The sequence below is a fragment of the Falco biarmicus genome, chromosome Z (assembly GCF_023638135.1).
Source record: "Falco biarmicus isolate bFalBia1 chromosome Z, bFalBia1.pri, whole genome shotgun sequence".
NCBI classification, from domain to species: Eukaryota; Metazoa; Chordata; class Aves; order Falconiformes; family Falconidae; genus Falco; species Falco biarmicus.
Window position 1 is genome coordinate 31,733,001 of NC_079311.1, and position 23,431 is coordinate 31,756,431.

Below are 23,431 nucleotides of genomic sequence, written 5' to 3' on the forward strand. Positions count from 1 at the left end.
TGAATGAACCCAGCCAGAATGCCCAGGGAGAAGAAGGAGCCATTGTGCATAACTGGCCAGCCCCAGAGTTCTCTACCTGCCCCAAAGAAAGCCACTTATGAAGAGCCAAGAGCATAGGGTGTGATGGCATGGCCCCACCATGTGGTGCTTGCTCCTGATCGCCCCTGGCCTGGGATGGGCGGTCTCACCTTCCTGTCCCAGCTAACAGCTAACAGTGATTACCCAGGTTGCCTTTGAAGCCATGCAGGTGGCAAGAAGAGGGTACGCTCAGCCCCTCCGCCAGACATGCACATGTAAAGTATGATTGCCTCCCTCTAAAGTGTAAGTGGAAGTTGCACAGAGGCCGTATCAAAGTTTCCTCTGGCAGGAAGCAAGGACTGTCTTTCCCAGATAATGGCAACCCTAAACAAGCTGCTTGGAAAGCAACACAGTTCACACCAGCTACAGGGCAAGGTTGTGTGCTTCTGTTGAGGAATTCCTGGGCAAGTGACTGCAAGTCACTGCAGCAAGACCAACACATCCAGAAGGTTCTAGCATTACTCTGAAATGTCCAGGTTGTTGGATGAGTACCAGGAGGTTCAGGACTCCCTGGGCTTACTCTGTAGGAACTACACAGTTGTCTCTAATAGGTATGTCCAAGGCTCTTCAGCACCCGGAAGCCCAATGGGAGAAGTAACTGCTAGTGCTGGTAACTCCTAGATGAATGTGTGAAGTCTTAAATCTCCCAGGTGAAAGTGGCTAGAAAGAATACATGGGCAGCCTTTGTAGTTGCGGGAATTCTTTGGGCACTTGGGGAAACTGTAAAAACAGCAGGCATGGTTTGCTACCAAAAATGTTTTTCTAGCCATTTCTGCCTTTTCATCTTTTTGTGCTTTATTGCATTCCCATGGAGGTCTTCTAGGAAGAACATCTTGGAAAGGACAGAGCTATAGCATTCATGTAACTGGAAATGTTGATAAGATGAACTGGGAATAATGTGTATAAAGATCTTTCAGTGCGCAGGAGAAGTAGGGACTCTGAGACTTTAATGTGAACTTGAAGGCAATGTTTCCTGCTCTTGCAAGAATCACCTTATTTTGATGATGCAGATATTGGAAGAACTTATTATATATCCAACCCATGCACATTATCAAATATGAACACGTGCCTATGCAGAGAGGTATGTATAGTCCATGCGTTTCTCTGGTTAATGCTCTGTGCTTATTCTCCTAACACGTGTTAGAAGCAGAAAGACTTCAGTGAGACAAAGGTGTGATACAATCACATCAGTAGACTTATTAGCTTTCTGGGCAGCTTTTTCCATGATGTAAAAGCTGTGTTTGTATTAGTATAGCAGTTAGACCCACCAGTGTGAGGATTACAGTTGGTTTTTACATAATGGATTATCCAAGATTAAGTGTTTTATTCAGGCACACGAGCAAAAATAACCAATTAGTGACTTTGCAGATCCATTATTTAAAGGCAGCTGGAGGGCAACTGACACAAGACTCTTCTGCTGACTGCAGCCCGAAGACTGAAGCAAAGAAGTCTCAGGAATCTCCAGCATCTCTAACCCAACAGGTAGGTCTCTCTTCAGCAGAGGCAGACCAGATTAGCATCTCTTACAGCAGGGAAGTGCAGCTTGCACTGCAGCAGCTAGGAATAGAATAGCTACTTGGGTGTTTAGAACTTCTGGGTTAGTAGTTCAGCTTGGATGCTGTAGGCAAATTTCAGGTAACTGTGTTTTTTCTTGGCATCAGAACAGGTATTCAGAGTCAAATGCTCTGCAAGAATGGTCAATGCAGGTGCTTTCTTCCTGAAGTGGGAGAAACAAATATGCTGGGATACCCAAGGGGACAAATAAAGCCATGGCCATCTGGTGGCTGTGCTGCCATGGCAGATCAAGCCTCTAGGAACTGAATATTATTTATCGTGTTTGTCGAGAGAATGGTCTGAGGGCAGACAATATCAAGACATACTTTCCTAATAAAGTAGGCAGCTAGGAAGAGCCTGTTTTGGTCATGAGAACTGGTCTTAAAGAACACAGTTTTGCTGGCTTGAAAGCAAAGTGGACACTCACCATGAAATAATTGGGAACAATATCCTTACAACCTACAGTGCTTTACCAGAGTTCATCAGAATATTATTCTTCTTGTGAAAACAAAAATTTAAAAAAATATCAAAATTTTATCAGTTCTTACGAACCTTATACAGTCAGGCTTGATTTATAATGTAAAAATATAATGAGCCAAAATACTCCTACTGGCAAGCAAAATACTATTGCAAAGTAATGCCCATCAGTGCTCAGTTTTGGCTGGGTTTGGGAACCACAATGACCCAGTGGTTTTTCAGTGGAGGATTTATAATCTACTCAGCATGAAACTAGTCTTAAAATGAGGGGAATGTATCTGTAGGCACGCAATGCAGGCTACCCATGTCTACTGCATTAAATAAAACTCCATGTTTGCTTTTTTCTTGCAGAATGAAATACACACACTATGTTTTCCTGGCCTCGATCTTCTCCACTGTTGAATACAGCCTAGCTCAGACCTGTGCAGTGGAGTCTTTCTCTGTGAAAGACAATTTTGATCCAAAAAGGGTAATTATGGCTACTTCAGCAGTATATGTGAAGAAGCTTCACATATAAACTGTCTTTCCAGGTTATGGGTTGTGTTAACTAAAGAGGTTCATCAGTAAGAGGTTAAGTCCTTTTGTATTCTGTCTCTCAGACACTGTTCCTGGAGTTTGCTTTTCTCACTAGTGATTAACCTTCTGAGCATTATGGTAAAACAGGCCTTGAAAGTCATGGATGTGATTCTGTAGGATGTCACCTTCTGCTAGCTCAAAGCTCAGTACAGACTTCAGCTTTGAGTGGTCCCAAGAATGAAACAATTTAGATCCCCATCAGAAAGCCCAAACACATGCCCTAGGGGACTTGCATCCACCACCAGCCATTCTTGGGAGTCATAGCCAAGTGAAAATTCACCTAGCTGGGTATCCTGAACACAGACTCACTCTTGCTTAGACACAGCATTTAATCTGCCTGCCTCTGAGAAGGAAATCAGGGCTATCTCGGTGATGAAAAGGTCCAGACAGGTGTGCCAGATTGCCACCATCCCTCAGCAAACATCCCCTCCAGCTGCAGCTGGGCTGGCACCAGCACTTCCTCTATACAAAATTGGCTTTGCTGGAAACAAACCCATGTCTGGAGAGATCTTTGGGAATATCCCAGTTTTATAAAGGCAAAGATTTTCTCAGGCTCCTGTATTTGAGAATTATGGACTCTGTTTTAGACTTCACCGTATAGCTTGCCAAACAGATCTCATTAGCTTCAATGAAGAATCAAATTTAACACAGCTAGGTTCTGCTTTCCTCAATACTTCTACTACTAATATTATTTTTTGAGGGCCTTCCTGTCTGTCAGTCACCTGTTTAGGTCTTGTTTTCATTTTACTAGATACTGCTTGTACATTTTCAGGGACTCATTTTTTCCTAGACATTTTCCTTCCCCTAACCTCATTTCACCTCCTCCTGCTGCTAGCTTCCCCAGCACGCTCTTTCCTCTTCGTAGTTCACAGAGCCATCGCCTTCTGTTTCCCTGGGTAGACCCTTGTCACCATTGGAGATTGTGGCCCCCGGCAGCCACAAAATGTCTCCAGCAGCTTGCTAAGGTCTTTGTGGCTGCAGTTCAGTATCACTGACGGCAGCTTCCACAGAAAAGCAGAGGACTGAAACAGGGAAGAACTATCTGACTCCCAGCAGGCATCTCAGGATGGGAGAAGCTTCTGGTGTGGGGTCACTGTGACAGGAACATTCCACATGACAATGAGTACAAGCACTCAGCAGTGCAGAGGTGTGTGCTACACACCCACCTGAACGAAGACTGTCTCCATAGGCCAGGAAATGGGTAGCCAGAAGGGCATCATGTTTACAGAAATGCTTTTGTGCTAATCTTGCCATGGTGATTAATCCAGATACTAACAGTATTTCATGTCAGTATGCAGGGAAATGGTATGCCCTGGCCAAGAAGGATCCAGAAGGCCTTTTCCTTCAGGACAACATCTCTGCTGAATACACTGTGGAGGAAGATGGCACAATGACAGCATCTTCCAAAGGCCGAGTGAAGCTTTTTGGGTGAGCTCTCCTGACTTTAAGCTCTAGCTGCTGCCATGAGGTACTACAATAGGTGATCTATCCTGAGCACACAACACAACCTGTTGTCTCCACCAGAAAGGGAAGCTCAATCAAGGTAACACATTCAAAGCCAGAGGTTAGACACTTCTGAGTCCTGGATTACTTCTCAGCCTGTCTCTGGTATGGGTCCATCACAAAACTACTGCATAAAGTAAATTATAAAGCCAAATCTTGAATTATGGAGTGATCAGGTAAATGAACTGCAACCAGGTGAGAGGAGCTAGCAAAGTCTGTGGGGCTGTGAGGGCAGGAGCAATCTTATTTCACTGAGTGGTTCAGGGGAAGGAGTGTAAGTGAGCATTACTTTCACAGATCTTTCCACACATTGTTGGACAGACTTCTGAGGAAAACGTAGTTAACTCTTCGATGCCATTGCAATGCCTGAACAGACAGATGGAAGGATGCTTAAGAGTTTTGCCAGTTGGTCACGGTTACTATAAGGAATTACAGCACTTAAGGGGACCAAACAGCTTTCTGGGTGTAGAAAAGAAAACCTGGGGCTTCCACAGACCAGCCCTAGTCCTGCTGTGCATTAACTACCAAAAACTGTCTAACTGCATCAACAGTAGAGTAGAGCAGGTGACTATGAACCTTGTAAGTCTTAGAGCAGAGCACTCCAGGATATTTTGGAATGGGGCAAATGAAGCTTTGCAGGCACACTATGCAATGTGGGTGGGAAGATTCCTGAAAAGACCCTCTGGAAACCAACTGGGGTCTCAAGGCTGCTGGGAATTTATTTCTACAACAGCAGAGTAAAGGGGAAGTGCAGCCTGTGCAATGAAGGGAGTGAAGGACCTTCCATTGTTTCACAAATCCAAGTAATGCTTGACAAAGTGTGCTAAGACGCAGGTGGTATTCAAAGCAAACAGATGCCAACCAGAGAAGGACATTAGAAGAAATGGACAATGAAGACAGGCTGTCTGGGCACCTACTGGGTTCCCACAGCCTGTATAAAGTCCTTTAACTAGCTTGGACAGCAAAGTGTCTGTAATTATTTTTGTGCTTGTAACAGACATCCCTGTGGCAACAGAGCTAGGAAGGGTTAGAGAGAGGAGAGCCAACTCCCTGCCTCTGCCTGGGGACACAGCAAAAGAGCCCAAATGCAGGTCAGCTCACTCTGCAAACTGCTAGCAGGGAGCCAAGAAACAATGTCCATCATTTTGCTTGGTAGCTATCTGCTTGTACAGAAATGGGTGGTAAAAAGCCTGCTGAGCTGAAGGAGGGTCAGGGCACTGCCCCAGCTGCAGCGGCGTAGTTGTACAGCAGGGCAGAGACCAGACAGACCAGACACCAGCAGTGCACTGCCAGTGGTGGGGAGGGTGTCACAGATTTGCTTACTTAACAACAAACAGCGACTTTGCATTAAGAAAGGCCATACCCAATGCTCAGCTGAACTGTAGCCTGGTTCTTGCCTGAGCCCTGAGTGAGGGACACCCATTCAAAGCTCAGAGGGCACAAGGTTTTACCTTCAGTCTCATGGATCTCGTTGCAGGTTCTGGGTGATCTGTGCTGACATGGCTGCTCAGTATACAGTACCTGACCCAACCACTCCAGCAAAAATGTACATGACCTACCAGGGCCTGGCCAGCTACCTCTCCAGCGGTGGTAAGTGAACTGCTCCAGCCCCCCAGTGCTGGTCAATAGCTCAGAGCTGCCCAGATTTGTGTGTTTCAGTGTACGAGCAGGAAAAACAGTTGAGTTTAGATTGCTTCAAGTGGAGACAAAGCATCCTTTTTTGAGAGGACGCTTTAACCAAGAAATGCTTTTTATCTCCACAGAAGGGGCAGGGTACAGAGACTCCCTAGACACCCCACCTACACACCATATATGTTAACAGGGCATATGCAGCTTAGAGACAATGGGCTACACAGATTTTATACAGCCAAGTGGGGCGCTGCACCTAGGGAGGCAGTATTTCCTGGGCCCTGCAGTGGGCATTACAGAGGTGCTGAGGGCCAGTCATCCTTGTACTCCTCATAACTAATGGGAGGTGACATGTGGACCCAGACCCACATCTGCATTCCAGCAGCAAGACGCAGTTCTCCTCAGACAGACATAGCTGGACTCAACAAAATGGAGCTCTTAACTGAAGTCCCCCTTGTAGAAACTGCTCATGCTGAACCTCACTTACGCAGCCTTCACATCCCATACTTCGTGCCAGTCTCCCACAGCTGTGGGACTCCAGCTGTGGAGTCGGGCTGTGCTTGGCCTGCTAATGCATAAGAAAGAAGTACATTCATTTAGTACAGGCAGATAAGCCACACCAAAATGCACTTAGTTGAGCGAGCCTGGAAAACAGGAGGAATGTTTTTTTTTTAACTGAAGCTTCTTCTATAGGAAATGTAATCTGTACAGCCAAAATTTAATCTGTATGCTCCACCCACCATGCTTGAGCGAGAAAAATCAAGCCATTTTTTGTCATTGAAAACCTGGAAAGTCCTAGTCCTCCTAATACTTCTTGCCTAAGAAACCAAAGGTGAAAATGTACTGAGCATCGTGGGGAGTAACACAGCCTCAGGATGCCCCATGCTTGTCCCAGTTCTTCACTTCATGGTGTGGGCATAAGATGGATGTGGGAGATGACTTCACATACTTTGGGATGCTATCTCTGCCATGTGCTGAAGTGAAGTGTCTACCTGTGGGATGACTATGTCCACCTCTGCTTTGTTTTGCCTGCTGTGACAAACAATTGTGTTCTGATGTTTCAGGGGACAACTACTGGGTGATTGATACTGACTACGATAACTATGCCATTACCTATGCCTGCCGCAGTCTAAAGGAGGATGGCTCCTGTGACGATGGCTACTCCCTGATCTTTTCACGCAACCCCCGTGGCCTCCCCCCAGCCATCCAGCGCATTGTCCGTCAGAAGCAGGAAGAAATATGCATGTCTGGCCAGTTCCAGCCAGTGCTTCAGTCAGGTACTTCGGGCTAATTAGCAAACTCACTGATATGGCTGCGCTAGCAGCTTGTAGGGTAGGTGATAACATTTGCTGTAAATACAACAAGAACCACAGCGAACTAAGTTGTAGTCTTTTAGCAACTTTAAAAAAAAAATTCTATCTAATAGGAAAATAGTTGCAAAGGGAAACCCATACAAGGGAGACCTTAAGTTTGCCCTTATAGGAATCCTCTGTGCTGAAACTGGCACACTACGAAAGGAAGATCAGCTCTGTTACTGTAATAGATAGGGTATGGACGGGTGTAACAACCTGGTGTTTCTGCACTTAGAAATGCTTGTCTTGGCCATCTGGGTAACAGCATCTTACCTTATGTCTGTGTACTGTCCTTCAGGAGGGGAGGATAAGCTGCCTCCAAGAAGAAGCACCCTCGCTCTTAGCTCCACCGTGATTTGTGTCCTGGGTGGCCTGAGTAGCAGAGACGAGGGGCTCTGAGCAGTGGTTCTGACTGTGTCTGCTGGCAGTGGGAGTCAGCAGTTGTGCCACATAGATGCAGACAGAACATGTCCAAAGCCTATTTTGAGATAACTTTTTTTGGGGAGGCATGGCAGATGATCTATAGCTCCTGTGCTAGTCCACAAGATAGGCAGATAATTTTTGAGGGATATGCTGGAGGCAGAAACTCCTCTTTCTTGGCAGCTGAGTGCCAACACCCTTCACCTACCCACTGCCTTGCCTGGACACTGGCCCCTTCCCAGCCCAGGCATGGGGACCTGGACTGGGGGATTGCCACAGTAACAGACGTGTTGCTGCACTTCTGGACAAGAATTAGCAGCTAAAACCTTCTGAACAGCACACCATTGTGTGAACGAGTCCACTACAGAGCAGGTGCCAGGTGCTGGCATCATCCGAGTTTATGGGCCTGGTATGGGCACCCCTGCCCCATGCCCTCCACATTGCTTACTGTATCAGAGGGAGGGCAGCTGGTTTGTGAGCTCATGTCTAGGTGCTGACCTAGCTGCAAACTGATGGCTAGCTGGGATTACCAAAGGCTGCGCAAATGCCATGCCAACAGACACAGAGCAATGCAAACAGCAGCTTTTGCAACCCCCACTCTAATCTTGTACTGTGATTCAGAAGTACCCTAGGAAGGCTGTAGCTACAGCTTCACTGAAGACTGAAAGATTGTTAGAGCTCTTTGCAAATTACTTACTGGGACTAAAGTTTGCTTTTCTTTCTTTCCAGGGGCCTGCTAAAAGTACACTTCTGATCCTATCCTTAAGCACAGAAACCAGACCTCCTAGAAGTTGCCACTCAGCTAATAAAAAAAATAAAATCATAGTATGGACTAGTGTGTTTTTCCTGAAAAACACATGAAAATGTTAGTGTTTTTGTAAACTGTGTGCAATACAGTACTGATATTTGGATTTTCAAGGGGATACCTAATGTGGCATTTGTCAATAAATGTTTTTTAAAAACACACCTCTGGAACTGTTTTTTGTTACCCGCTGTGCTCTTGAGGAGCAGGAAGAGTGGGGCTGCTTGCCGAGGGGAGGTGAGGCAGCAGCTGGGGGTGGCCCCAGCACAGGCAGGGAGGGCTCTGTCCCTCCCCAGCACCAAGCAGGGGAAGCAGGGCAGCAGTGGTGACAGGGACAGGCCCCTTGACAGTGCTGATTGTCAGACAAGTGCACAGGGACAGGACAGGCCTGGGGTTTGCCTGGGAAGTCCAACCAGAGAGCGAGGGCAGCAAGGCACAGGACAGGGCACAGGCGTGCCTGCGTGGTGTCTTCGGCCAGAGACAGGACTGGAGAGTGGGTCAGAGGCAGAGCTACCTCCGGCAAGGCTCCCAGGGGGCAGAGGCCCAGGCTGAGCTGAAAAGGGTTTGTGGACCACAGAGGGGTCCCAAGGGGTCTGCATACAAGCAGTATGGGGGTGGCGGTCCCAGGTGAGGCTGCACAAAGCAACGAAGGGCTGTGGGTGCCTGCAGGGCCCTGGCATACACAATGTAGCTCTCCCACGAACATTTCTATTTAAATTCTGAAGCTACGAAATCCTTTTGAACAACAACCTGAGATGAGGCTGATAGTGTGATCCTTGCTGCCTGGTAATATGGTTATTTCTGGTACACGGGAATACTCCAAAGTCTGCACAGAGTATTTCTAACTAGCACCTGAATCACAAATGCAATAAAGCAGATGTTCCTGTCAGTAACACCAGGACATTGCTTTAAATGAGCAGTTACTTCCATTTCTAACGGCATAAGCAGTAATCTACTCCCCACTGCCTTTGTAATCCAGCCTCCAGTATCTGAGGTACAGAACTGAAAAATACAGAACTGATAGGTTTTATGGCCAAGAATTTCACACATAGAGGGAACCAAAAGAATAGTATCTAGATAATTCCATGTAGAAAAAGTAACCCAAGTCAGCATTGTTTATATGTATCTCCCACTGCCCTTAGTAAAAGCACGTTCACTTCGAATGTTTCCTATGAACAAAACTACCAGTCCAGAACACCCCCAGCAACCTGCTGAACCCTGCAATTTGTCAGCAACACTCATTTTTACAAGTCATGATTACCAAGCACAGAGGGAAGACCAAGCTGAACAGCCCCCACTCCTGAGGCTTTCAAAAGGTATGTGGCACAAGGCTGACATCGAGTGAAGACCTTCAGAGCACTGCACTACAAAACAGCTTCTGCAAGATGCATACACAATCAACAGCATCCAACGATTATCTACTGCCTCTCTTGGAAGGCACATAAAAATCAGTGACTGAAGACTCTTCTCCAAGGCCGGAGGCCTTACCCCAGATATGCAGAGAAGTCTCTCAAGCTTGCGTTTCCCAGGATTTCCAGGCAGGACTCCTAAGAATCTCAGCCAGCATAAAAAAAAAAAGTGTTCCTTGCTCTTGTGGTCTAGGGAAAGTTACCCTGATGGGGAACAAGATGGTGAACTACCATCTAAAGCTAAGGACAGAAACTGAAGAGCAGCAGCAGGCAGTACAAACAAAAAATCACACAGATACAGACTACTGAGTGCTGAAAAAATATCAGCCTTTTGTGCTGGACTAAGTGCAAGGTCAGTGCATTGACTGAGTGTTCACCACTTGCCCGCCTCTCCCATAAGGAAGTATTGGGGTGGAGATTGGTGAACTTGGGACTTGCATCGCAGGTGATCAGACAACGCCAGACCTTAACTGAAGGAGCCTGGCCTTTGGCCAGGACATTCAGACCAGTATTACCCGTCCTAGAGAAGTGGAATTTTTCATGTCTATCATTATAATAACTGTATGACCAGAGCAGACGGGAGAAAGATCTACATGCAGGACCAAGTGCATCCTTATTGTGCTTGATATAGTCTGTCCAGATGAGCTAGGCAGTGAATTCCCTCCTCTGCCACACAAGGTTGTGCCTTTAGGTTTGTAGGATAGCGGTGATTCTGGGAGAATATACCATGGATTTACACATGCCCTTGGCATCTGCTTTGTACTTGCAGGAATTGTGGGAACATGGTCCCATCAGGACCACATGCAGACCCTCATCATACAAATCTCGTGAATTAATAAACAGATGGGAGTTAGCTGATATCCACTCCTCTCCACTGACTGCAGAAAATGCTAAAGATGAGGTAGGGTAGGGCAGGCAGCTGTCCGATTTACACTTCTCCTGTTATTCCATTGAGTTAAACATAAAATATCTGGGGTATGTCTAGAGGCAGACACACTTCGGTCTGCAGTTGAACTGGCTGATGAGAACCAGTCTATTATTCCTGGGTTTAACTGTGTGTATAGGTCACAAGTCATAATCTCTGTCCTGCACAAACTTTCCACTAACAAGAAAAAAGAAAAAGCTGTTTACAAATGAAAAGGACTGTTGTTTTATCCTCAGAAGGTCCTTTAGTGCTGGCAGAAAGGCTACAACTGTGCAACAGCAGGAGGAACCCTGCAAAGATATTGTCCTTCACACACCAGTGAACCTCCTCCCAGCAAGGACACTGCAAGTCCTGAGATATGTCCAGTCCACATTGTCCATGTTCAGTCCAATACCATGTTGTGTTAGACCACTTTTCCCTGGGCTGTGGTAACTGCAGCAACTCAAGCTCCTACTTCAGCCTTGAAATTGCTTACGGTCACACTCCCTTCATGCTTCGTTTTTGTGTAATACTGGAACTTGTACCAATCAAGTTATCTTTTATACCTTGAGAACAGGCTTTACGTCCCAAGATTAAGTTGTTGACACGAGAGTTTTGAGAATTTTTCAGAACACAGTGATCACATCCTGGTTTTAGAGGGTTCACGTGAAAGATTAAAACCTGGTTTTATTGGGTAGCACAAAAGATAGTAATTAATATAGTATATACACAATTAGACAATATAAAGCTATCCTTTGAAAGGTTCTTCCCTAGCATTCATTTTAACAAACAATTGCAAAACTGTTACACAGCCTCAGATGCTTTTGCTTAAAGACCAGGCAAAAAATCTCATTGTGCAGTTGCAGTTAAATTTTCCTATTTGGATTTATGGCCAGCAAGAGACATACCCAAGTGCTCTGCAGTCTTACTTTGGTTCTGATGGTACAGAACTACTAAGCAGCTGCTACTCCCACTCAGTGCTATGCACCTCTGGTACTTCTGAAAAATGAGACTGTGAGGGGGAGCTGATGACTACCCAGTAATGGAGAAGATGGCAGAGTTAACCATGCAATTTTGGAAGCCCTATTAGACAGAGTCAGTGACAGATGGCTAAATAAAACTCAAGTTTCGAGTATTAAATAGCGTTTTTCTGTAGACATGAAATTACAATAAAGACAAGGGCAGCCCGAAACTTCTAAACTTTGTTAGAAATAAATTCAAACCTGGAAATACCGAATTCATCTCTGCTACAATTGTTGAGACTTGCTTATTGCTTAAAGGCATAAGTTTATACCAAAGCAGTAAAGAAGAAGAAAAAAAATATCTTACTGAATATTCAAAACTTGTTTCTGAACAGACAGTGCATCATTTTTGGTCAGCTCTGCTTTCCATGAGTATTTGCCACTGCCAGGAAAATACCTGAAAAATTACCGTGCCTTCCACATATGGAATGATGTTTAATCTAAAAGCCCTAGAACAGGGACCTAGTGACAGATTTTCAAAGTGGCTGGACTTGCCCCTAAGAAACTCAATTTTACTTGCATCTACAACATGTTAAGCTCTGCCCTTGCATGTAAAATTTCTCCTTTTTTTGTTGCTTCAATAAGCAAGATAGTAATGTATGAAATTTTACCTTAAAACTTTAAAGAACACAGCGCTCTTCCCTGCTTTTTAATAAGGCAAAAGAAGTAAGCATGAGAATTACAAACCACTCTGAAGAGGCAGCTGCAAGTCTCATGTCTGTCACCGCTGAGAAGCAGAAACCCTGGGCCATCAGAACTCTCCCCCTAAAATCTTCTAAAAGGTGGTAACTTGCCCTAAAGGAAATCACTTGCCATAGGGCCAGACTTCAATACAGTGAATGAGTAAGAGAACTGCCATTCTCTGTTCTGCTCCTTTGCAAAAGCCAAACACTCCACAAGGACTCATCAGCTTTGCAAGATTTGCCTCATATATGCCATTACTGACCTCACTATGTGAGGTATAATTTGAGTTTGTCGGCTAAATAAAGCGGAGCAGTGATTTTTGGTCTTCCATTTTTCATGATTTGCACACCTATACATTTTCTGTTACATCACTGCATGGCAAAATCAAAACTCTTCATAACAGCTATGCTTCAGTCTTTTTCACAGACCTGTAACTACTGCATGGTCCTTGGTTTGATAAAGACTGCTATATTCAATTGCCAGTGTGGGAAAATTTGGCTACTCTAATAGGACAGCCTAACAGGGTAAACTGTCCACTCTAGGTGCTGTATCTTCCCTTGCTTCAGATGTACTAAAATCTCTTAAGGACCTACATTTGAACATTTCTAAAAGTCATTTTTTATGTGGTTCCACTTCATACTGGCAAAACAATATGTCTTAACTGCTATTTTATTTAACTGCGTTTCTGGTTCTTCACTTAGGGACAGTTATAACATACTTGAAATGTATTTTTTCTATCTCCATCCAAGTAGAACTTCTCACTAACTTTTCTGAAACTGAGAAAGTTATTAAGTAGGTTCCAATAGCCATTTTCTGTTCTGCACAAGCCTTTATGGGCAAGGAATTGGCAGATTAGGAGGTAACAAAGTGCTCCTTATTCAAACTTCAGTGACGCAAGAGCTATTTTGTCTGAATTCTGCAATAAAATGAATCTTTTAAGGCTAACTTCCAGCACAAGCACATGAATAAGGAAGCACAAGGTAAGGAGATATGAGGTCTTGTCTCACATGTACTGACTTTGCATATATGTTTCTTTCTGTGCTGTAAAAGTGAGGCCATCTGAGGTAGTTCAGCTCCCTCCTACTGCCCAAGCTTGGGTTTTTTTGTCTGAGGCCTGAATGTTTCATCAAATATGCAGTCTTTGTTGTTACGTTGGTGAGATAGCTGATGTCAGCAAAGAAAGCAGTAGGGGATTTGTTTGTGCGACAAAGTTGCTTCTCTTACGGAAAACACACCAGTTGTTTTCACTGGCATTATGCCTCCCTCTACAAGCATTTTAAAGGCACAGTTCAAACTGTGTCAGTTGTGAAAAGAGGAGAATTAAAAAACACCCCTGCAATGTCAGGGAACTTTGCTGTTACATAAAAGTTTCTGGCAGCTCCAAGGACTGCCAGAGGTGCCCTGTAGCATGATCTGGGGCTATCACACACTTGTGATACGCTCTGCAAAGCACAGAAGCTCAAATTGTTCTTCACTGACTTCCTAACTGGCTGTCAATAGCAGCCCTGTTATATTCAAGAATATGGTCTCATAATATGAAAAACACAAAAGGCTCTAACAAGCATTTCAGCTTTCTCCTGGCCACCTAAAGCCAAGCCTCAGCTCACTGACAGTCTGAGAGGGTAGGTGTGCTGAGAGAGACATTAGCTGCAAGTGCAGTAGAAGGCCAGGCTAGGTGACCGCAATGGAGAGAAAGGGGTTTTCAGGGTCAGAGCTGCCACCACAAAGAACCAGCAGCTGACGGCCACAGTGCAAAGAGGTGACTTGGGCAAAAGCAGAAAGCAGAAAATGCAGGGAAGTCTGGAGGCTAGAGCCTCCTGTGTCTTCTTCCCCTCTGAAGATGAGCTGCTACCCCTTCCTCTGCCTGCATGAAGAGAATAGCTCTGGCATCCAAGTAACAGCCACAAATGCAGAGAGCTGGGTGCAAAACCCTCTGTGAGAGGGTAAAGAACCTCATACATCTGAAGACATGACAAGTGCTCTGAAATAAGCCACTGGAGCATGTGTAACTAACCAGCAGGGAAGCAGGGATCCTTCACTTCATGCTCTGGATGCATCTGGTTGCTGTGCACTTCTCCATCAAACTATTACATCAAGACAGCCTGGCGCCTGAGGCAGGCAGTTCACTCTCAGACAGGTCCTCCTTGTGCTTCACTGCCATCCTCACCTGTACCGTGAACTGATGGTCCCGTTCCTGCTGCAGTTTGTGACCTCCATAAATCTTTGGTTTCCTGGCCATTACCTCGGTGTATATAGGGAATAATATTCCCACAATTCGTAGTTATGAAGCTGAATCCCAGTCCTACGGCAGCCTCTTACAATTGTACCAGTTGGGTTGCCGGTGGTGGCTGTTTGTTTTTTGAGCTCTGAAGAGTTAACAGGGGCAGTTGCCTCTAACTTGCATTCCTAACCTGCTTCATCAGGTCCTTTCCATACTCCCTCCTCAGCCTGGGAGGAGTTTATTTTTCTGGGGAGTTATCATTTGCTGGAAGCATACACCACTCAGTCACCAAGCCAGGCACCACTCTTCAGGGTCACTTGAAAGCTTCAACATACTCCACAGGAAGGGAAGACGGGCCTGCCTTCCCCCAGTAGTCAATGGCACGCACTCTGTAAAAGCCGGAGACTGACCTTCCTGCAAATGAAAAGGTTAGAAATGGTCACTGTGAAAGGCTGACGCCTGTGGTGCTTGCAGTATGTGGAGCAGGCACTACTCCTATAAAACGTAGGTTTGTGGAATGGGCTGGAGAAGTGGTGAAATCAATTCTGCACCCTATGTAAGTGTACCTGTGCCTGTCTAACTAAAACTGATTATAAATTACTCAGGGCCAAGTACTGGCTTTTTTTCTTTGTTGCACCAAGGACCTTTCCTCTCCTCATTAGGATCTGCGAGTACAGCTAGAGGACTGCTGTCCCAGCCGTCCCTTTGGAAGAAGGATATGACATCTTCTGCAACCCACAACTAGTAATTTCCTTTTTTCTGACTTACTTTTCTGCCTGAATTGTGCCTTTGGAACAGGTTATGTGGGGACAGAATCAACAAAGAAGCAGAACAAGAAGCATAAAGGCTGACTGAAAGCCCTCTGCTCATCTCAGGAAGCAACACCAGTTGCTCCAAAGGTATGTGAACTAATGTTCTGTGGCTCTGCTGGTTTTCATCCTTGATCCAGTTCAAAGGACACAGCCTTCATTAGCAGTCTTTAACCTCACAAGCAATATAAATGTTTTTTTGTAATCTATTCATTTTATTTTTTTAAAGAATGATAGCAATAGTGAGTGAAAAGGAAGTACCTAGCAACAAAGGCTGCTGAGATGTGAGATTTTTTCAAGCAGTCTTTTTTTTGTTTTAGAAACAAACAGTTAAATCTGGTAGGTTCTTCAGATGTACAGCATGAGATGATAATGAATCCTAATTTCAGCGATTTGCCCTAGCCATGATTTACAGTCTTTGCTTACCTGTGTAGCCTTTACATTGCAATAGGAGCTCTGAATATTATCATGCACCCACTGCTGATGCTTAGCCTTTCTCAGGCTAAGATGGGCTCATTTTTTCTTGGCAAAAACCTCTCTGAATTGCTCTTATTAGAGTAACTTTGAGGCAAGGTCTGTCTGTGTTTCACACAGCTCTGATCAGTGCTTATTAGTAACACTTGCTGGACAGTCACATTGTGGATTAAACCACACTTTGTTAACAAAGCCCCCAGACCAACAAAAAAATACCCAAAGAAAACATCACTACCTTCTTTCAGTATTTTTCATCTGGCTATGTTTCTGTTGCAACTAGGCTGTACTTGAGGAGAAATGACCACAGGCTCTGGGAGAAGCTTTGCCCGTTGTCAAAGATGAAATTCACTACCCTCTAATGTGAAACATCTAAAACTTAGGCAGCTAATCAGGGCTAAAGAGAAAGCTCTAAGAAACAGCAGAGAGGAGTGGTTTCTCGGCTAGGTGTTCAGACAGCCAGGACTAACTGTCCTACAGGAGCACCTCTTCTGCTCTTGTAAGGGAGCTTCTCACTAGTTTAAGATTGCCAAGCCATAAAAAACATACGGAAACAGGGACAGGTAGCCATGACGAAAACAAAATTGCAGCCTTCCCTTGGAGCAGCTCAGAACATAATAAATGCCAGGCAACCAACCACTCCATGAAAGGTGGACATGACCTCCCACTTATTTCTGTGTTGATGCCGTATCCTTAGGCAGTCTAATACCTCAAGGCTCAGCAGTACAGAACAAGAGTTACTAAGGCAGTTTGCTCCTACTGCCCCACCCCAAAAACACTGCACAAATTTAGGCAAAGGCATGGCCAATACATGTGGGACTGAGCCCAAACCTCAGACTTGCCTTGCTGTGAGTCTACCACCAAGAGCACAACACCAAGGTCTGGTCACATGGAGCAATTTTTTTTTGTTCTTATTTTTGCATGCTTCTATACCAGCTACGAATAGAGACAAAGTGCTGTGTGGCCTCTCAGGCAGCTTGCCAGGCCTGCAGCTGGGTGACCTTGGTTTCTGTGACAGGGAATTTACTCACGACAATACAACTAACAATGTCCCCATGACTACTTGTCAATTAGTGTTTGTCCTTGAGAATAAGGCTTTCACCAAGAACATGGTCCTAAAAGGACGTGCTCTTATTTGTGATGGAGTGTATGTCACTAGCAAGCTATGTGCCTTCAGTAGTTACTAAATGATATTTCACACATTCATGAGTGGCACTATTAACATGACGGATTACATAATACATGTACCTGGACTGTAGACCCAGAGAGTGAATATTGTGTCTTTGGCATTAATCCGCTGGTACGCTTTTCCATCTGGTGAGAACTCCACTTCAAATGTCTTTATACATCTAGAAAAAAAAAAAAAAAAGACAGCTCATTAAATACAACCGATAATGCATCAAGCAATCAAATCTTAATGTCAGGGCCATTTCAACAAAGAAGGCCAAAACCAGGAAATACTCAGTTGACTCATTCCTACCAAATGCGGGACTGGCATGAATTGTCATTACCACGAAGAACCACAGCTCCAACAGCCCACAGAACAACACCCAGACTGACTTGCTATAGCTAGGTACTTGCAACATCACAAAACGTTATGCATCTTTTACTCTCAAAACAGGGTTATCAAGGTTGAAGAGTCTAGGGAGACTGGTTTGAAAAGGAACTAATTCTGTGCTTCCTGCAGGAAACTGGACATACACTGGAATGCCTCTGACAGTTCACCTACAGAGGGCTTCCAGTCTAGTACAGCTTGCTGGAGCAAGGAACTGGAGGTTTTCTCTTTGAGTTCACATCCCTTACAGGGATGTACAACATTCCTCCTAGGCACCTGCTGCTAATGTAACTTTTAACATAGATGCTCCTGTCTGCTGTGCTTAAGGCAAGTCCCTCAAAAATACACCAGAAGGCTGCAATGCCATTCAGGATGACATGGACAGGCCAGAGAGTTGGGCAGAGAGGAACCTAATAAAGCTCAACAAAGGCAGGTTAAGGTCCTGCACCTGAGGAGGGACAACCCCACGCACCAGTACAGGCTGGGGGTGACCTGCTGGAAGGCAGCTCTGCGGGGAAGGACCTGGGAGTGCTGGTGGACAGCAAGTTGCCAATGAGCCAGCGCTGTGCCCTGGTGGCCAAGAAGGCCAGTGGGATCCTGGGGGGCATTAGGAGGACCGCGGCCAGCAGGCAGAGGGAGGTGATCCTCCCCCTTGCTCTGCCCTGGTGAGGCCACATCGGGAGTGCTGTGTCCAGTGCTGGGCTCCCCAGTTCGAGAGAGACAGGGAACTGCTGGAGAGGGTCCACCAGAGGGCTGCAGTGGGGACTGGAGCATCTCCTTTACGAGGAAAGACTGAGACAGCTGGGCCTGTTTAGCCTGGAGAAGAGAAAACTGCGAGGGGATCTTATCAATGTCTACAAATATCTGAAGGCTGAGTGTCAGGAAGATGGGGCCAGGCTCTTTTCAGTGATGCCAAGTGATCAGACAAGGGACAATGGGCAAAAACTGCAACACAGGAAGTTCCATCTGAATATGAGGAAGAACTTCTTCACTTGAGGGTGACAGAGCACTGGAACAGGCTGCCTAGACAGGCTGTGGAGTCTTCTTTTCTGAGGATATTCAAAATCTGCCTGGATATGACTCTGTGCAACACGCTCTAAGTGAACCTGCTTTAGCAGTGGGTTAGACTAGAAGATCTCCAGAGGTCCCTTTCAACCCTGTGATTCTGTGAAAAATGCCATTGGATGCTGGTGAGCAACAGGCAGATTCCCTTGCTCGGACTGCAAATTAGTCAGGGTTGCTGTCAAGTTACTCCATGTAGGTTCTACAGTTCATTTTGTCAGACAAATGCACCATAGCATCTCTCAAAGAGCAAGCAGTCATTAATTTGTGCACTCGTTTCACTTTGTAGGACTGGTGGCAACTTAGGGAGAAATGTGCTGGTAACTCAGTTATATCAATTTTATTTTGAATGCTACTTACTTTGAATTTACACAACCATCGTCCCACAACACAATGACCTGCCCTTTTGTGAGAGGGATCAAACGAACACCGGTCACCTGTCCAAAGACACAGGTCCATGTAAGAAAACTTTACAAACGAAGCAGCCAGGACAGACTTCTGTGTGCATCCTTCCTTATTAATTACTTGCCTTGATTCTTTCCATAGAAACTAAGGGAAAAAACAGAATTTCTGGCTCCATAGCTTTGTAGCCTATGTCTCCAACCTGTCAACCTTGCAGAGGACCTTCAGAGGCTCTGGGTACCACTATGAACATGGGCAGGACTAAATGAGCAGATACGGATGTCTAATCTATGGCAGCCACGATTCCATTTTATTTTCAGCTATCAGTTACTAACTGGAGGGCTACTGTCAAGCCTGGTAGTACGTGTGATTTTAAAAAAGATACTGCCCTTTCCAGTACTGCATTGTTATTTCCCCATCGAGGATAAACTTGTATTCATCTCAGCAATGGCTCCTATTACTTGCTGTGGAATGCTTTATCTTGAATTACGCTTGGAGAGCCTTCTCATCAAAGGAGAGAAGAATTGTTTATTTACTAAGTCTTAGATGGTACCTTTATCATGTAATAGGTCCAAATACTAGTCTAGCTCTTCATAGTGAGACTTAAAGCAGGACACAGTTACTAATTCGGTGAGTCTGACAGTAGAATACAACACATACTTGACCAGGAAAAGATCTGGGTCTTGCACAGATGTGGATCAGAAAGACTGAGGGAATGGGAAGGTCTTGCTTCAGTGTCAGGATGCCATCTTCAGGAAATGGGAATGGGCCTGTTGCCACCGGGTCCTGTTGAGCCAAAGAGAAGCGTTATGAACAGTCTTTCAGTACAGCACCTGAAGACCAACTGTTACATCACTGTGAAGTGACTGTGTGTTTACTTTGGGACTGTAAATTTCCAGTAGTGTTGGTGCTGGTAAATGGCTTACAGCCATCAAAGTTCTTCAAGCTGAGAGGCTTTTCTGTCTTGCCTGTTTTCCAGGTCTTCAGGAAGCAAGAGGGTTTGTCCATCTCTCAGACTGGGCTGATCACAAATGCCCTTTAGGTGCAACCTGTCATTTTTAATAACTTCCCATGGATGGTTTCTTTCAGGCTAGCGATCTTTACAAACCACACCCTTGTCTCTTAGCTGTGGACTCCCAGTGTGCAGTGAAAGCTATTGCTAGCTACAACAGCCCCCTCAGCTGGTCTCTGAGGATGAGATTTCACCAGATGGCCAAGAGTATCTAAAACCTTGCTGCTGCCCTGTTGAAGGAAGAGCTGATGGCTCCTGTAGTATCTCACAGGCCTTAGCAATAGTGGGTTATGGTGACTGGGAAGAGAAGACACAGTACTGCACACTAAATTCAGAAGGCAGTTACTGTCTGTAAGCCCCTAAGGTGATAGAGGTGGTCTCCTTTATTTTAACCTGTGGATCTGAATGCATAAGGAGACTACAGGAGAGGGAGCTGAAGTGACAGAGTGCTCACATATTCTCAGATACAGTAAGTAATCTGGCCACGACTTTTCTCATTAGAGAGGAGAGAAGTCCTCACAAAGGACTTATTCCTCAGTCTCCTCTGGGGTGCATTCAGAACTGGTAAGGACGAAGGTAAACTGCAGGCCTACCTGTGAGCCCCTGGGAGATGTGTCTTCTGAACTTGCACTGGGTAGTTTCCACCTCAGAGAGCTGTTTGGTATTTTGTTTTCTGTTATTGAATGGGGTTCATTTCAACTCTCTAATGCAGCAATATGGCCCTTCTTTAATATACACCGGGCCATGTGACTTATTTGGTGAGACAGAACAGAAAGGGTCTCAAAGCTTATTGAAGTTTCAGAGAGAAGGTGGAACTTGCTCTGGAGCAACTCCATCTCCTTAGTTAAGGGTAGGCCAGTAGCAAAGAAGCTGGTGATCTACATTTAGACTCTTGTATAACATAAATGCAAAGGTATCAGTTGTGTATCAGCTACATTTCTCTGCATGCCTGCAAGTGCATTTTTATATGTATGTAAGATGACAGTGAGATAAGAAAATTTTGACTACTTGAGCTTATTTCTTGTCTCTCTAGCTGTAGTTAACCAATTCACAAGCACTTTAGCCATGCCACACTTCAGGCAAACACATGGTCATACCTCAGCATCCCTTATTTGCTGGAACTGTTCTGGAAAAGGAAAGTCAGGGCTTCCCAGGTTTTTCCACTTCAGGTAGGGATTGGTTTGGTTGTTATCCAGGTAATATGTTACATACACCAGCTCTTTAGAAACACAAATGAAAGTAAGTAAACTCTACTTGGATTTAAAGATTAACAAGAATAAATTCAGCAGAAGTTGTTTACGTCTACTTGCTCAAAAGTGATATCAGCACTTCAGAGCCTGACTTCCACAGGAAAGCCATGAGGCTAGCACTCTTACAAGGCTCTACAATTCATGTTTGCCAAGTTTAAATTTCAAACTCTTACTTTCATAACCAGAACTGAAACCCTCTTATTTTTCGCACAGATGCTGCACACATTTGTTTGACAACTGCATCAGCTATGTAATCATGAGGTCATGTTGGCTGTCTCGGAGTCATCCCAGTAAGAAAATTGTTGCTTGGCAATATACAGCCAAGGACACTGAGGTTAGTAACTTCCCAAAAAGGTAGCACTTAGAGCTGCCATTAAAGACAGGGTGAAAGTGCAGGCATTCAGAAAAAACATTTCCTAGAAAAGCAGCATCGTATCACAGAAAATCTGGGAGTGTCCAGAAGAAAGACAGCAAATGAAACTCACTCATGCAATGAAAGCAACTCAGCAGAAATGTTTCAACAGATGTTCTATCCTAAAGATAAATTATGTGAGGTGACTACTTAATGTTTGGCTACCTTTAAGTTTGGGGAAGTGGGTGGCATTCACCGTGATGGTGCTGATGTTGGATGAAGTTCTGTTATCTTCACTTGAATACATCAGCAGAGCAGCTTGCCAACTGTCTGAGGGCTGCATCTCAATTGGGGTGTGTACAGATGCCAAGACACCAATTGTACCATTTTCAGTGCTTTCGCCTTCACTGTTGTTCACTTCTGCAAAAATCTGTTTCTCTCCTTTAAAAAATGTGACAACACTGTAAGCATCACTGCTAGTCAGTCCTATATCATCTTCTGATAGAGGAATGGTCAAAACATGGGGATCTATAAGTTGAGTTATCTTCTAGCTTATTTTACCATGTATAGCATTCAGTCAGGCTTCTTTTACAACAGCAGAGCATGCACATACTACAGCAGTTCTTATGCTTAGCAGTTCAGCTAGCGACAATAAGCATGTAACAGTGATTAGGATCTTCCTTTAGCATGCTCTATGGGTCTTCCAGCTGTAGGAATTTTTAAAGACATTTGCAGCCTGATGAGATGCCACAAGAGGGAAGTACCAGTGAACAAAAAAGGAGTGGTTGGCATGCACAGGGTCTAAACAAAGCAGTAAAATAAATCAAACGGATAACAGACTGTCAGGAACATCTCCTGAGCTATGAATCTCTCAGAGGAAATGAATTTTCATTTTCTTAACACAGCTGGTAAACAAAGGGTAGGAGAAATCCTGCTTTTGTCAGTAGTGAAATGGCTGGAATAATCTCTCTTAGGCAGGAAGCTTCTAGGCAGAAAAGGTTATTGATATGCTCTTTAATCAGTGGTTACTATACCTAGCAGGGCCAGCAACCCCATGACAGTCAGCACTGGTTTCCGCACCATCTGGACATGAGGTGGATTTGTATTGTTCATCTGAAAACGGGCTGTCAGAGTCCGCTGTGTGAAGTAATGGGGGTAGTAGCTCAAGAAGGCATTGTCATTACTCAGCAGTGTGTAGTTGATGCTGTTGTTGGCTTTGGAAATGAGCAGATTTTGATGCTGGATGATTACCTGCGAAGTCATAGAGAACTTCACCGTGGAGAAAATCTAACAAACACACAATGTTGTTGTTTCTTTTAATTTTTTTCAGCATATTGAAAAGAGCTGCCACTCTACCATTTAGAAAAGTTTGAAGAACTAAACTGTTCCTCACAACTCTTGGAGAAAATACTCATTAGGTGATACATTAATCACTGGAAAATCTGAAGTATCCACTAGTACTCTGCATAAATTATGAATACATTTCCTTGGCTACTGCACTACAAACCATGTTCCTCTGTCTTGAATATTAAATTAGTAATCCAGATTTACCATCTGAATTAAGTCTAAACGCTTATTCAATTCTGGAGTTACTTTGCAACCATTATACGTATGTCTGGGAGCTGGTCCTGGATTCTTGTAACTCAATGAGTCACTTTACCCGCTTGGTGCTAACACAGAATTAGTTCTGACATTTCACTGGTTGCTATGCTGCTTCCCTGCAAAATGTCAGCAGTCCCAAGCTCTCTGTTTACCAGACTGTGCCAAAGTATCAGAATCAAATAGAACTTCAGAAGGCTGACAACTGAAAAGGTCTCATAATTGTACCCCTGAAGGAACACAGGGCTCCAGATCCCATCCACCCAGGTGCTAATTTTCCATTGGATG

General features: G+C 44.7%; 3 protein-coding genes across 8 annotated transcripts in view; 2 read left to right on the forward strand and 1 right to left on the reverse strand.

Moving 5' to 3' along the window:
* Positions 1–1,428: 1,428 nt before the first annotated feature.
* On the forward strand, positions 1,429–8,555 carry LOC130142379 (purpurin). Its single transcript, XM_056324155.1, has 6 exons — positions 1,429–1,560; positions 2,461–2,578; positions 3,977–4,113; positions 5,666–5,778; positions 6,882–7,094; positions 8,319–8,555. The coding sequence occupies exons 2-6, from the start codon at positions 2,462–2,464 to the stop codon at positions 8,327–8,329; spliced, it is 591 nt and encodes a 196-aa protein (XP_056180130.1). The 5' UTR covers positions 1,429–1,560; position 2,461; the 3' UTR covers positions 8,330–8,555.
* A 2,816-nt stretch (positions 8,556–11,371) lies between these two features.
* The window catches only part of IDUA (alpha-L-iduronidase), a 48,191-nt gene continuing 36,131 nt past the window's right edge, over positions 11,372–23,431 (reverse strand). For 3 of the 4 annotated variants that reach the window (XM_056324153.1, XM_056324152.1, XM_056324154.1), the window contains exons 8-14: positions 22,579–22,795; positions 21,770–21,985; positions 21,040–21,161; positions 19,591–19,716; positions 18,889–18,965; positions 17,160–17,260; positions 11,372–15,045 (exon numbers count right to left, since the gene is read on the reverse strand). In XM_056324153.1, the coding sequence (XP_056180128.1) occupies positions 14,945–15,045; positions 17,160–17,260; positions 18,889–18,965; positions 19,591–19,716; positions 21,040–21,161; positions 21,770–21,985; positions 22,579–22,795 (960 nt within the window). In that variant the 3' untranslated portion in view covers positions 11,372–14,944. The remainder of the gene's footprint in view (positions 15,046–17,159; positions 17,261–18,888; positions 18,966–19,590; positions 19,717–21,039; positions 21,162–21,769; positions 21,986–22,578; positions 22,796–23,431) is intronic. The other variant, XR_008819375.1, reaches the window with a different exon arrangement.
* SLC26A1 (solute carrier family 26 member 1) overlaps positions 14,948–23,431 on the forward strand; it is a 37,298-nt gene continuing 28,814 nt past the window's right edge. For 2 of the 3 annotated variants that reach the window (XM_056324149.1, XM_056324147.1), the window contains exons 1-2: positions 14,948–15,059; positions 15,430–15,530. The gene's annotated coding sequence lies outside the window, so the exon portion shown is untranslated. Of the gene's footprint in view, positions 15,060–15,429; positions 15,531–23,431 lie in introns of those variants that run through there. The other variant, XM_056324150.1, reaches the window with a different exon arrangement.